General features: G+C 41.8%; 1 protein-coding gene across 1 annotated transcript; it reads right to left on the reverse strand.

Moving 5' to 3' along the window:
- Positions 1-1018: 1018 nt before the first annotated feature.
- ascc2 (activating signal cointegrator 1 complex subunit 2) lies at positions 1019-13758 on the reverse strand. Its single transcript, XM_040154259.1, has 19 exons — positions 13614-13758; positions 11289-11396; positions 10995-11153; positions 10427-10600; positions 10202-10331; positions 9980-10047; positions 9659-9772; positions 8394-8506; positions 8204-8278; positions 7879-7983; positions 7717-7785; positions 7112-7186; positions 6121-6370; positions 4969-5165; positions 3954-4073; positions 3593-3817; positions 3324-3414; positions 2664-2755; positions 1019-2175 (listed from the first exon to the last, which is right to left on the reverse strand). Exons 2-19 carry the CDS (start codon positions 11370-11372, stop codon positions 2004-2006), a joined length of 2313 nt encoding a protein of 770 aa, XP_040010193.1. The 5' UTR covers positions 11373-11396; positions 13614-13758; the 3' UTR covers positions 1019-2003.
- Positions 13759-15139: the final 1381 nt, after the last annotated feature.

Consider the following 15139-nt stretch of genomic DNA (forward strand, 5'->3'; position numbering starts at 1 on the left):
ACATGGACGTGTTGAGCGACCGTCCGGTGAAATGATGTCAATAACCAACCTAACAAGTGGACTAACAGAGTGCAAACGCGACTGGTATCATCTAGTTACCAAACTCCTCATTTGGATTTAAACGTTACTTGTAGAGGTTCTTTAGATGTAGAGCAGAATTAAATGTGCCACAGTTGGTAGCAGATGTGGAAAAAAGTGTTTGCACTTGTCTTTGACATGCCTTATTACTTAAATGCAGAGTGAGAGAAACCACAAACGCACCTCCTGAACTATACTTTGAAACTTGAGATATTTATGTTAAAGTAGCTAATTTAGTTGCAGTTAGTGATTATAGATGTTAAACAGGTAGGTTGGTAAACAACCTGTAGAGTCTGTGGCCTCAGCTCAGTTGGGTTTTCATTCCTTTTGTAGTATTTTTTTTTTTTTTTATCTTTAGAAGGTCTGTGTGAAGAAATCAGCTCCAAACAGTTCTGAGCTGTCCCAGCAGGTCATCTCGTACATCGTGTGACAAACATGATGTGTCCTCTTACGCCTCTGACGTACAGCTGCACAGTCAATCATCATATTTGCAAGTCAAATTTTGTACTCAACACCGCGCCCGAGCCAAGTGGCTGTGTTTAAGAAAAAAGCATCTGCCCAATCTTATCTTCCATTTATCTTCCATTTAACGAAGCAAGAGAGACATTGTCAAAATGACAAAGTATTCCTTTGCAGAAGGACACATATATAAACTGGATGTTAACATACAGTAAGAATCTGCATCACAGCATACTAGGATACTAGCATGAAATTGGAGGCAATTTTCTGTCAAATGTTCCAGAGCAGTAAAAATGTTGGCCCACCACTGGCGAGTACTCTGATCAAGACAAGTCGCTGTGATCGCAATGTCAGGCCTAACTGTGCAGCCGTACTCTGAAGCATCTCCAGTGAACTCTCCAACTCATTCTACTGCTGAAAGAAAAAGTCAAATCCACTTGATTTTTGCATCTTGTGAGTGATGAGTCGAAGTCAAAGGATGTCAAAACACGGCATTATTTTATTTATTTTATGTTTTCTTTTGCAATGTCAACTCCAAAAAGCAATTACATTTGCTTTTTTGTTACAAAATGCTCTGATAGATCTGTTCTCTTCATAGAAAATAGTCTGTGCATGGCAACATGTAGGCGCTTTCCCTACAACTAGTCTGAGAGACACGAGCAGCACGTGCTTCCAAACACCACAGCTTCGTAATGAGAAGGTCATAGAGTCTCTCGACTTTTTTGTTTGGTTTGGTTCTGTGAAAGCTGGACGACAGTGGATGACATCACATGCATGCACTTGAACGCTACATGCGAGCAGCTTTCACACAAGCTACTGGTGCAGAGTGAGAAATTAAGAGCAACGCGGTCTGACGCTGATGTCCAGGCTGGATCACCGGGTCAGGAATTGTTCTTCCAGCTACAGAAGGAACTGCAGTCTCTCTAAAACCCTGGATGTCTCATCCTTTGTATTCCTATGTTGTCTACTTGATGATGATGATGATGATGTCAACGAAACTTCATTCAGTCACTCTGGATCTTAATAATAAACTGATTTGTTACTTGGCAAAAATAAAGGTCTTATTCTTTGTCCTCAGTCCCTGGCTCACACTCAGAACTTTGGTTTTTAATGAGCTATAAAAAGAAAATGATTTAGGCCAAAGAACCGACCTTCCTTTAGGCTCCAAGACTACAAGCAGATGTTGAGAGTCTCAAACGCTTCAATGAGCTGCTTGAAAACTTCTGATAACAAAGTGCCAGAAAAGTCTCTAAACTAATTCAACCCCTCACCAACAGCTGAAAACCCCTCAGTGGCCTTCCCTTCTCAGGCAAAGACTACAGGACTGGAATGGGATCAAAAGTCACGACCATTGACCAAGAACGACACCAGAACCTGATTCTTCTTCCCCTTCACTGTCTCACACACCTCGTCCACCTTCCTACCATCAGTCCGGTTGGTTCGAGCAGGCGGCGCCGTCACGCAGGTCAGGAGGGGATCATGCCTTTGTTCCTCTTGCGGTCGGCCATGGTGCGCCGGTTGTGGTTGGCCACGCGGCTCTTGTTGGCCTCTTTCTTGCGTCGGTCCAGGAATGTCTCCAGGCTTTGTCCTTGGCCTTTGGTTTGACCGACAACGTTGCTGGCGCGCTCCGGGCGGAAACTGGAGGACCAAGGATGAAGGGAAGTCAACAAAGATATGGATGGGGTTTAATTGAAGTCTATTTTCATTCAAGTTTAAATGAAACTTTCCACTTATCTAAATGTAACTTTATTTTTTTTTTTTTGAATTTAGGAAAAAACATCTAACGTAAAATAGGAACAACTCAGTTTCTTTTTTCCTTTTTATGGTATAATGGATGGATCGTGTCCATCCTACTCAGTTTTTTCATCTATTAATTACAAAATTATTTTTAAAGAAACCTGGTACATAGTCAATCTCTAGTGAGTTTTATTTATATAACCCAAAATCACAAATTTGCTACAGAGGGCTTTACAGTCCTTACAATATAAACACTTTCTCACCTTAGGCCCTACATTTAGAGATGGAAAAACTCCACATAGAACAAAAAAAGGCAGGTAAAATGTATAGAAGGTGTCATTTCTTTTTGAGGAAAATCTTTGTGTAGGACAGCTAGAGAGAGTCTTTACCCTTTCCTTTGCTGCATTGCAGCTCTTTTAGCTTCAGCTCGCTCCCTCAGCAGAGCCGGGTCCTGCACAAACTGGTCCCTGTTTACGTTGTTCTGAAATAAAACGGATTCACATGTAGACACACAGCTGGAAAGTCACAAGGGAAAGCAGATAACAAAAACATGCAGACCACACATCTGCAGCTCAAGCATTTCATTCCCAAAGACGACATCAACATTTAGGAATACAAGGTTTCCTGAAACGCATCAGGTAATGTTTGAAAAAACTCATAATTCTGCACTAAAAATGTATTTGTATAATGTGTTAAATCTTTACATATGTAATCATTTGGCATTATAGTGGCACCCTTGCAAAATGGTCAATATTTCCAACTGAAGTCCATTAGTTCTGGTGACCTTAAGACAAGCACGTTCCGACTGCTGCCCGCAGGTCACGCAAAATCAAAAAACACGTAGAAATGTAATAAAGTAGTTTTGGTCCAAAGTGTGCCACGCAAAGGGCCTAAATTCAAGCTACACGCATAAATAATCCCCATAACAATCCTGAAACGGTAGAAAAAGAAATGAAGTCAATATCTTATCACTGAGCTTTAAAATGGGTCGAAAAGAAAGAATGAAGATGAAGAATGTTGGATCTGCTGTTTTGGAATTATTTCAGTACCTGGAGAGTCTCTTCCTCCTCTTCATCTTCACCCTCCTCCTCTTCCTCTGGTTTGTTTCCTTTTCTCAGTACCTGTGGGACCGTGAAAGGCCTGCAGGAAAACAGGAACACACAGTGAAAATGAAAGAAGTGCACTGAACGCAATCGGCATCCACCACTAGGACGACATTTTCCAAGTTTAGGGTCAAAATGAACAGCTGCTTCTGAAATTCTGCTTCACTGTGTCATCCTGATTAAAGACAGACCCCAAAAACACAACTGCGAGTCACCTTCTGCTCAGCAAACTGTCTCCATCCAGGTCATTAGCTCCCACTTGGTTCATGTCGTAGGTGTCGTCGTACTCGTCGTCGTAGTCGTCAAGGCCGTAGGCGGCTGCAGTCTCCCCAGGTTCAATGACGACCTCGTCCACCACCGTCTCGTAGGCCTGGTAACGAGCTCTCTGCTCCGCTATGTGCTCCTTGTCGTTCAGCATCTCTCGCATGCTCTCACCTTTCCTGCAGGAGTCAGAAAGACGCGGAGACATTGCACTTGGCTTAAGACGATCTCGCCCGTTCTTCACTTCCTTATAATAAATGTACAGTAGGAATTGGCACTCAGATGGTCAGTGAGCGTATCGTTTGTGCTCTTTACCTCCGGCCCTTCCAGATGCGGGACATGTCCACCCGGTCCCTGCGGAAGACGTCAAACTCATCGTCATCAAACACGTTGGATCTGTTTCCCAGAACACTTGGAAGCTCCTCATTCACTGGCCTGGGAAGATGTAAAAAAAGCACATGGTCAAACATCACTGTATCACAACATATCTACTTTTTTTTTTTTTTTTTTAATTTACCGTAAACTCTGATAATATCTGCTCCGTTTTCTACTTATGAGCTGCACAATAGACGTTAGATTTGTACAGTTTTGTTATCCATAGCTGACTGAAGAAAAAAAAAAACTCATACAGCCAGTGACAGATGGAATCAACAGACAGTTGAACCCACTTTTTTTTTTTTCAAACCAAATATGAAAACATTTCAAGCTTTTGATGCGTCCATATCAACAAAAATGCACGGAATAAAACACAAATACAGGTGGTGCCACCTGATTTACATGCATCAGAAGCTTCGGTAAATATTTTTATGTTTGCAAACGAGATGCTTCCGACTGTCCTTGTGTAGTTTTTGGAAACCCTTTTCCTCTACCTTCTTTCATGTGGATACCAAGTGAGAAAAGACATCTGCACCCCATGATTAAAGCCATGAAAAGAGGTCGGCTGTGGCCCAAATACGCAGAGAACAAAAACGCCTAAAAATATCTCTAGATGGCAGGATTTGTCAGGTTTCCTCTAATCATCATTACTGTACGTCCGTATTCAGGAGACACTTCCATGGCTTAAGGCTGGAAATCACATCTTGAATCGTGTTCTTTAGTTTCAACTGCAAGATAATGCTAAGAAAAATAAACTGGAAATTTAATTCAAAATTCCTTTAAATGAAGGTATTGCATAAAGCCTGACTTGTTATTAGTCCATGAAAGACAAGCAAAAAATAGTACTGTCCTTAAGAGAATCCTAATGTAACTCAACATACGTTAGCTACAACCGTTTAATATACTATGTATGACTAGACATGTATGAAGGTTACAGCCCAGTGCATTGTGTCACCTCGGCATGGCTCGGTCCAGTTTGTCCAGGCCGGGGGCTAACCGGTCCTCCAGGATGTTGTTGATAACCAGCTCGGAGTTGTAGTCGTACTCCTCCAGACAGGCCAGCAGGAAGCCTTCGCCCAAATCCGGCAGCAGGTCCCTGATACACGACAGCAGAGACTCCAGCTCCGCCCCGCTCACCGGACACGCCGCGCCCTGAAAGCGCACAGACAACACCGGAAAAAGTCAAGTCGAGCGGAGGCGTCTCTCCATCTTGTTTTCCCCCAGATTCGTAGCGAATTTGAAAGCGACACTTTTATCATACATCTGAGTTTCTGCCAATTTATTTCTGCACTGTAAATGAATTCCTCGTATTTAATCATATTTTTTATGCCTCACATGAAGCACTTTCCTGTCCCAACAAACGACCCATGTGCCAGTGCTGGAACTGGTCCCATCTGTTTTATTCCTTCAGTCATTTTCTCTTCACTGTAGTCAATTCCCTGTGAAACAGATGCCCAACTTGCAACTTCTGTCTTGATTTTAATGAGGTGGAGTTTTTTGTGGTTTCTCTCAGCTCTATTGAATCTTACTGAAGAGTTTTTCATTCATTCTACAGTTTTATCGTCTCTTAAACTGCATGTTTGCAAACGTTTGGTTAATTTAATTTTGTTTTATGCAGTTTAGTCAAAGTACTCTGATGCATGACAGTTGCTACAGACATAGAGGCTGTTGTTTGCTGTTTCCTTTTCTATCAAGATCATTAATATCTTTAGTAGAGCTGCAACGATTGGTCGATTAGTAGACAGACAGAAAATTTATTCAACTATATTCATAATCAAATAATAGTTTTAGCTTTTTTTAAAGCAAAAATTCTGAAAACTGAATATTTTTGGTTTCTGGACCACTGGTTGTACAAGACAAGACATCTGAAGATGTCACCTGGGGCATTTTTCACTATTTTCTGACATTTTACAGTCAAAACGATTAATCGAGAAAATAATCGTCAGATTAATAAATAATTAGTTGCATCCCTACATTTCACCTTAACGTATCTTGTTAAATAAACGAGTAAACAACATTATCTGTGAAAATTCCTTCAGCTGATAACCACTGGTGATGAATATAGGACACTGAGCTGCCATAAGCACGTAATGATCACAGCTCTCACATTGTTTCCTTTTCGGGGAACATCCAACATGGCCTCTGCTCCCCTCACACTCTCCCCTCCTCCTGGTTCCTGGACCTCCTGGGGTTTAAAGCTGTCTGAAGAGGCGGCAGCGGCCCCGCCCGCTGCTCCCTGACTGGCTGACAACAACGGGGAGGCCTCAGGCTGCATCTGGCTCTGTGGTTTCCGTCGCCCCACGCTGTCCCTGGCACTTTCCAGCCCCTGAAGCAGGTAGGACGTCCTGGTTTCATCACTGGAGGAAACCGCTGCTTAAGGAAGAAACCAAGTCACACTACTTCTACTATAGGAAGTACTCGAGGCCGGCCTTTATACTGCTCTTCCATCTTAGATGTCTCTCCACCACAGCTGGTTGTTCGTGCCACATCAAACATATTGTAGTGATATTGTTTTATTCTCTTACTAGCACAAGAAACAATTTCCCTCAAGCTCTGTGTCTTGAAATTTAAATATCTAGAAAAGCTTTCGTTAATGTTGAATGTTAAAGGAATAGTACTAAGCTGCAGGTGCATAAATATACAGTACATTTCTGCTGATCTTTCATCCCATCTCATAGAAAAATTGTTAGAAGAGGCTCTTCAGATGCAAAAATCCATTTAGTCCATGAGCAAGAGGCGGAACAACCTTTTTGGTCTCCTTTTACACATGGAGTAAATGTATTCTTTGCTTTCCTGACCCTCCTTTAATTCTTTCTGCAGTTTTTCGACACGATGGGTCTGCTGATTTCGGCTACACGCGCATTTCTTTGAGACAATACTTTAAATATAATTTCTACATTTGGAAATACGTGTGCAGGGTTTACTGCCCATCTTCATCTTAACTTGTATGATTTTTTTTTTGTTTTTTTTTTTGTTTAGAGAGTAAAGCAAATCGAGACCCAAGTTTTAGTCATTCGTAGGTGACACTGCTTGCAGACTGTTACCGGCCATAAAAATCTGTTTGTACGAGGTTATTCCTGTGAAGCTGATAAGGATACATGACAGGGAGGGCCTGTTGCAGTAGGCTGATGTCGTCTGTGATGGGGAACTGCTCATCGTAGTCTGACAAGAACCTGAAAGGACAACCGACCAAGTGGAAAGTCAAATTTAGGTTGCGTGCCACGCACCCCCCTCTCTCATACATTTTCCCGCTTATCAAGACTGTGGCAAGAATAAAACATATAATCTTAATATTATTATAAACATAATCTTAATCATCCAAACCTGTGCAGCTACTGAGCTTCAGTCTGGCACTCAAGATAGAAAAAGAAAAACAAGCAGCCTCATGGACAACTCTTCAGCCACATTGGCATCATGTGTTTCAATACATCCTCGATGTCAGGAATTCCAAAATAGACCAAAAACATGCAGTGGGTACGATGTACTCAAAAAACTGGGGGACATTACTAACAAATGCTTTTCAAGTGGCCATGCGAGAAAAGCAAAGATAAAACCTGCTTCTAAAAAACATTTCAACACAAACTGAGAAACAAACCACTTCTTAGATTTAATGGGGAACAAGTGACAAACCAGCACCACAAAGAGCTTTGAGGGAACCCCTGGCCTCACTTTGGAAAGCGCAGATCTCGACTGTTGGTCCTACCTTTTTTCAGCTAAAAAAGATGTGAAATGCTGTAGGAGTTCCTCTGCAAACGTTTGCATGTTTTCTCTCCTGCAAGGCAACAAACAGTGGCAGAATGAACGTGTGTATTGATGTGCAACGCTAATCCTGCTAAGAGGCATGTTGAGCGTTTGCACGTCTCACCCTTCCAGGATCGGTTGTAGGCAGGTGTGGTGCAGCAGCAGGTGAGCCGTCTCCACCATCTTTCGACGGGAGTGGGACAACCTCTTCCACAAGTCCTCCTGAAGACTAGAGGAGGGTTCGGGATTTGATTTACTATCAGCAGCCAATGGCTCTTTTGGATTAACGTGTGTATGTGTATATCTATAGATAGATAGATAGATAGATAGATATATCTATCTATCTATCTTATCATATCATATCATATCATATCTCTATCTATCTATCTATATACACACACAAACACACACACTTTTGTTTGTACTAAATCCCTGAAGCAGATGCTCACCCTTTATCATCAAAGTTTCTCTTCCTCACCGCCTTCTCAAGTCCAGGCACAGCGGTCTCATAAAACGAGGTCAGTCTGCCAGGAGAAAAAAAAACAAAATTATAATGAAAAGGTTTTATGCAGAGAAGGCCGCCCATGAGAGCTGAGAGGCGAGGCTGCCGGTTGAGAGCTACGTTCCCCCTCTGTCTACCTGCTGAGGAAGCCGTGGGAGTGGAAGGTGGAGCAGGCTGCAGGGAAGATGTCCAGGAAGGCGTGGATGGTGGTTGTCGAGTCACACAGGTACAAAATTATATCTACAAGTTCCTGGGACAGAAAAGAAAACAAAGAAACACACACGTTATCTATGACAGTACATGAAGCTGCAGTGTCACTCTCTGTGGAAGCTGCGGTGGAAGCTAAAAGTAAAAATCAACGCCGGCTACGTTTACAAACGCAGGGAAATCAATCAGCCATACTCAGCTTAAGGTTTTCCTCCATTTAGAAAATCTGACACGAAACAGTGGCTGCTTGATACTTAAGGTTTCCTGTGGCCATGAGTAAAAACTCCTGCCACACATGATCAAACGGTTCAGTTTCAACTCCAGTTTCAGACTGCAACTTTTTTGATGCCAGTTACAATGAAAACAAAAATAACAAAATCTAAATAATTCCTTTAATGCTGCCACTTTAGAAAACTTGCAGGACGTCCTCTGTACTTTTCATAGAGAGGAATTAAATGTTTTCTTGTTGATATCAACGTAATTTGAAATCAACTAGAAAATATCATTTAACATATTCATGCACAAACAATGTGAACCGATCAGTGAAGACACGCATCATTACTCCAAGTTTCATTTGAGGCGGGTGGTGCAGCTCTTTCGATTTTCACTTTTACAGCAGCATCCCTGCTCAGCCCCGTCGGCTGAGCTTCTAAGCATAGGCCGATTCGATGGCAGGTTTACCAAAAGGGGCTTTTCAATATTTTAGATTTGATGATTGTGCTTCTATCAAAACCAGAGTAGAGCAGTTAAGTCACCTCTCTGCATTTTGTAAAAATGAGACCTGAAGATGTACCATACATTCAAGTTTCATCGGAATGAATCGACTTCTTTTTCACAGAGAAGGTGCGTCAAAGCCAAAATAACCTGTTACATATGAAAACTACACTGACATTATACCCCTTGTGTGGACATATGGGTACAATAAAAAAAGATTTCTTGTTTCTTGTACATTACAATCTAAAGCACAGCTGCTTGTAAACATCCAGATTACCTGCCTAAGGTGATGACATTCACCTTCAAGTCCTGTATATTTATCTCAAAGGAGAAGTTGATGAAATGGGCCCGTTCCTTTTTGCCTTAACTGGAGTAGAATTGAACTTGTCTTATTGGACTTATGATGTTTACATTCGCGAACGTGCTCAGACCAACACATTAGTACGTGACGTTGTGATATAGGTGGGCGCGCCTGGCTGACCTGCTGGCTCATGGTCATGGCGGTGGGCTGTTTGTGCGCATTCAGCTTCATCGGCTCCATGGCCGTGGCTCCTTCAACCTGAAGACCACACTTGTCCAGGATTGAGTCAAACACCTGAAGAGAATAAAAGGAATAGAATTGGGAGGATAATAAACTATAATCTCACAGAAAGACATTTACAACTTACTCTAAATAGTATTTTATTTTTGTGATCGAGGGGTCTTGCATTCACTTTCTGGAAATCCTAAATACACCCAAGCATTTTTTTTTTTCAACCTTTCCACATAATTATGAAGTTGCACTTGCAAAATTGGATTTTACCTGTAACACAGTGGGCACCGTCTCATCCAGGTCACTGTAGTAAGACGGCTGCTGGGCAAAGATGTTGTCTAAAACGAAACCATTATACAAGGTTAACAAGAGTAACAAACAGATAAAACCTACAACTTTATATCTTAATACTGTTTAATGGATGCATGTCTACTCGTAATATGGTACACCGACGAGAATGAGATTTACAGAGAGCCTTCACAAAGAGCTCACCTATCATCTTATGCAGCAGCTGGCTGTTGCCCTTTCCGAAGAGCACACACAGATCCAAAATTTTGGGAATGTCAAACAGGAAATTTTCATAGATAATTTCTCCAAACACAGCGGGGGTCAGGAAGTTCTCCTGAGGGACGAAAAGCACACAAAAACTGGTATGTGCAGTGAAAAAGTGGACCATTATGTCCTGTTTTAGAGTTCTCATTTGGGTGCTGCGCCTACCTTGGACTCTTTGTGTGTAGCCATCCTCAGGAAAGTCAAGAAGACCGCCCTGTGGACGGAGTGCTGCATCTCAGCCACCACCGGGGAGGAGGGCAAGGCGGCAAGGTCGAGGCTCCGAGGGGTATGACGCAGGTACGAGTCCAGGCACCGCTGCAGGGACTCATCAAACACCACCTGGTGGAAAGCACGGACCACGGCAGGGAGAGGAGGGAGAGAATGTTTACAGGAAAATAGAAAAAAAAAAAAAAAAGATTCTAGACTTTGAAATGGGACTCATGGATGACAACCATTAGTCGATGTCCCGAAAGGAGTTGTGTACGTTTCTTCATTTAATGTGGGATTTGTCTTTTGTTTCTGCTTTTTTGAAACATGCTGTCAAAAGTATTAGAGAGTGGTTGCATAAACCTCTGCCATAATCGCACCAGCTGTGCTTATTAAAAGACAAGTCTCTCTTGCCACCAGGTATACCCACACAAACATCTGGCTGGCTTCAGTAGAGAGTTGTGGCTAAATTACACGAAAAGAAAATGCGGCTCAGCAAGATGCCCACACGTGACCAGTCCTTTACCTGGCACCAGAACTTGTCGTGGGGCTGTGCGAGCAGCCACTCCAGGTCCTCTGTGATGAATCTGGCGAGTTCCAAAAATTCCTCCACCTCAGCTGGAGAGCCATCTTCTGGCGGAGGCTTGTAAGGCACAAAGCAGCGTTCCTCCTTCCTGTCCGGGTGCTGATGTGGAACAGAAAGCATGGGGTTGGATTCTCATAAACCGGTCTTTGTGAGATGCTGTTTCTGAGGCAACACAGACTGTTGTTGGGAGGGTATTGAAATATTTGCATACTGACATCAGGAGAGATGACTCACCAGTGCAGGCAGCGTGCGCTCTTTTCCCAGCGGGCCGGGCTCGGTCACCTGCCGCTCATCCAGTGGCACTCGGGCACAGGCCATGGCTTCACCTTACCAAGTTTTTTTCTACCAAATCAAACCAACACGACAAAATTCAAAATACATTTTCCTCCTTAGAAAAAAAGGTTAAAATGTCCATCATAGTTTCTCAGAGTCCAAGGTGATGTCTCCAGGTGCCTTGTTTTGACTGACAAACACCAGAGACATTGAGTTTGCAATGATTTAAAACAGAATACCAGTAACTCCCTACATTGGGAAAGTTGGAAGTTACTGGGAATAACTGTAGTTTCTGCTTTAAAAAAAAGACTAAAATGATGAATCAGCAAAGATAAACAGCAAAATAGTTGCTGATTAATATAATCAACTAGCAGGACTGCATTATGGCAATACTGGATTTACAGGGTCAATATGCTGAAGTACTGTGATTTTTCAGGTATTGTGTTTACTGGATTAGACAAAAACAGACACTGCCTTCTGATTATTTTTTCATTAAACTGTCCCTCTATAGAATATCCATGGAATATGCTTTGTCTATTGCTATATAATATATCCAGCATTATAAAATGGCATGTGAAAATACGTGCACTGTATACTGTGATAGAAGATTTTTAGTCATATCACATTCTCCTAAAAGGTTTTTAAATTTAAAATCAAATCTCTCATAGTTTTCCAATATAAGTACTGTTATAATCTAAATCACACGAAATTCGCACAAAAAAGACATAGACAAAAATATACTGTACATCTCTGTAGTGCAGTAGCTATTAAAAAATAAAAAAAAAAGAGTAAACACATCAAAAGGAATTTCTATCTAATAATATATAAGTTATGGTATATAAACACAGCTGTTGAATTGTACAAGGAAGCTGTTGTGTTCACCCTCTGTTTAACGATGTTGTTGGACAGCGAGAAAAACATATTTATGTGGGAATTTAATCCAAACATTGGGGACGCTGGGATTCAAGTCTTTAACGACAGCAGCAGCCTTCAACAGCACCACAGCCACATTAGAGTAAAATAATTGCAACTGGAAATCCACAGGGGCATTTTATTCTTCTTCTTTTCGAAGGCGCATCTGGCTGCGACTGAAACAAAGCCAACGCGGGGTTTCTGCAGTGTTCATCAAATTAAATTTAAGACTTTTTAAGACCTTTTAGTGACACACAGAGTGAAATTCGTAACCTGTTCCATGGCCATTCTGGTTAAAGAATGACAGAGAAACCAGTAAGGACAATGAGGATGAGACGTTATAAGGTCGCTGATGATGCCTACAGTTATTGATACTAATACTGAATCGGTATTGACATCGGTGATCGCCATCCTGTTATTACTTGGTATATCAGATCGAAAGCAAATTTTTTTTTTTTTTTTTTTTTAAAAAGCATCCCCCTGCACCACAACCCACTGTCACACCAGTCTCACTTGAAGTTCATGACAGTGTACGATGTCACCTGACAGTCTGCAGTCACATTACAAAAGCTACTGTCGACAGCAGGTCAGGAGAAAATGCTGGAGTCGGGCTGCAACTAATACTTATTTTCATTACTGACTAATCTGCCGATTATCCGATGGATTCATCGATCAGTCCTTTAGTGCGTCTTTGTTTGACCAGCTGTGAAAGACTCGAAGACATTCATTTTACCATAATGTCATGATGATGACTGCCACAGCACTTTCGCATCGTAAGTTTATAGGTGTATAAAGTCTCCTGACAGCCTTTAAACATGACTTTTAAAATGTTATCGTCGACAGCGAGCTAGAAGAAAGATTCGAGTAGGGCTGCAAATAATTATTCTCTTTATTGGTCGATCTGCCGATTATCTTCTCGTTTAATCAATTGGTTGTTTAGTCTGTAAAATAGTCTCTTCTACAGAGGAGACATTGTACACTGTTATGGAGATTGTGCACCTATAAAAAGGGTCCGTTTTACAGACTAAACAGCTACGGCCAACGTTTGCAAAACTTCAGCTACAAACAGCCACTCCGGCTAGTTAGCCTGTCAACATCTGCCACTGCATGGAAAAGCGGTGGCCTGTCAAAGGCTACAGCTTCCACAGCTCGCCGAGACCGACGGCGTGCGCTCCGTTTGCTCGTTTCTGACTTTAAACCTGCGTTTTCGGCTTAAGCAACCTGCTCAACAGAGGCGACGGCGCCGTTGATGAATGGAGAGCGGCTAACGCGGACATAACGCGGCTAACTTCACCGGCCGGTGGCCTTTATAACCGCCCTGCTGTCGCTCGTGTGTACTGACTGTACCGGGGACCAGTTGGTAAATATGCTCACCTCTTAATGTGACTGTCTGCGAGCCTTTCAAGCCATCCCATCAAAGTCGTCGCAGCTCAGGACACTTTCAGTTTCCCAACGCTTTTCCGATCATCTTGTGTTGCTGGCGGAGGAAGTGACGCATGTGCAGTGCAGCTACGGCCGGCAGGGTTTACCGCCCCCTTTTGGGCACCGGGGAGCGTTGCGGCTTCCGCGTGGTCCCTACGTTATCCACGTGTGTGTTTACATAGAAATGACGTGACGCAGGGAGAGAGAAACACGCCGACTACCGCAGCGAGGCTTAGGTCAAAGTCCAGGCTTCAGGCAGGTCTGTCGTAAAACGGGGCTTATGGCGTCCATCCACCCACGTCCTGCGGCTCATCCACGGAGGTTGTTTGTTGTTCGATAACTTCATGTGCTTTGCGGTTTACGATTAGCAATACAAAATGTGAGTCATGTACTTAGGTAAAAGTACAAAAGTACTGGCATCCAAATGTACATCAAGTGCCAAAAGTGAAAGTACTTATTATGCAGAAAAGGCCAATTTCAGAACACAAGATGTATTTTATTTTGATTATTAATGTGTACGTCACTTTAATTGTTCATCTTAGTCTGCAGAGTAAATGAAGTTATGAGACAAATGTAGTGGAGTAAAAAGAACAATATTTGCCACCGTATTTTAGTGGAGTAGAAGTATAAAGCTGCAAAAATGGAATTACTGAAGTAAAGTACAAGTACTTCAAAATTGCACTTACGCACAGTACTTGAATACATGTACTTAGTTGCTTTATCCACTGTTTGCTAATACTTATGTGACTTTTCCTTGTAACAGTATTTCTAAACTGTGGCATTACTACTTTTACATAAGTAAAAGGTCTGAGTACTTCCTCCATTTTGGGGAACAAATGCTGATGTTTGTTGACATCTATTAGTGCCATTATTTACCCAAAGAAAGGGGGAACCTTTTAACACGTGCTTCCGAGAAACAGATCTCCTCTTTAAACTAACTTGTGTCCTAACTTTAGTACCTAAAAATGTCAATATTGAATATACTGTACCACCTGAACACGGATTGGAGCTTTGTTTCAACAGGAGTACAGGAAGTGCCTTTCATATGCACCAAGACACATCCACATAAAAAAAAAAAAAAACCAATCACATTTTCATTAAACTGTTAAGATGCTAAAGCAACATTATATCCTCAGTGATGACGCTTGACACGTGATTTTCTTGGAAATTATGTTTATTTAAAAAAAAGGACTCTCATGACACACAGAGAAGGCCGATCAGGATTCAAATGAATTACATTAGGTACTCATAAATTTTATACATATCTTTTTTTTTTTTTTTTTTTTAAATGATGCATTGCAGGTCTGAAAGAGCATCAACACATTATTAAAATCTCCAGGAAGTCAATCATTGGTTGGTTGACTGACAATGAAAACGGAACACATGCACTGATATGTTAGTGTTTAGTCGTTGTTTTAGCAACGATAAATAAGATTTACTGTTTGTGTGCTCCTGAATTTATTATCTACTTTATAGGT

Source organism: Xiphias gladius, chromosome 19, assembly GCF_016859285.1.
Source record: "Xiphias gladius isolate SHS-SW01 ecotype Sanya breed wild chromosome 19, ASM1685928v1, whole genome shotgun sequence".
Lineage (NCBI taxonomy): Eukaryota > Metazoa > Chordata > Actinopteri > Istiophoriformes > Xiphiidae > Xiphias > Xiphias gladius.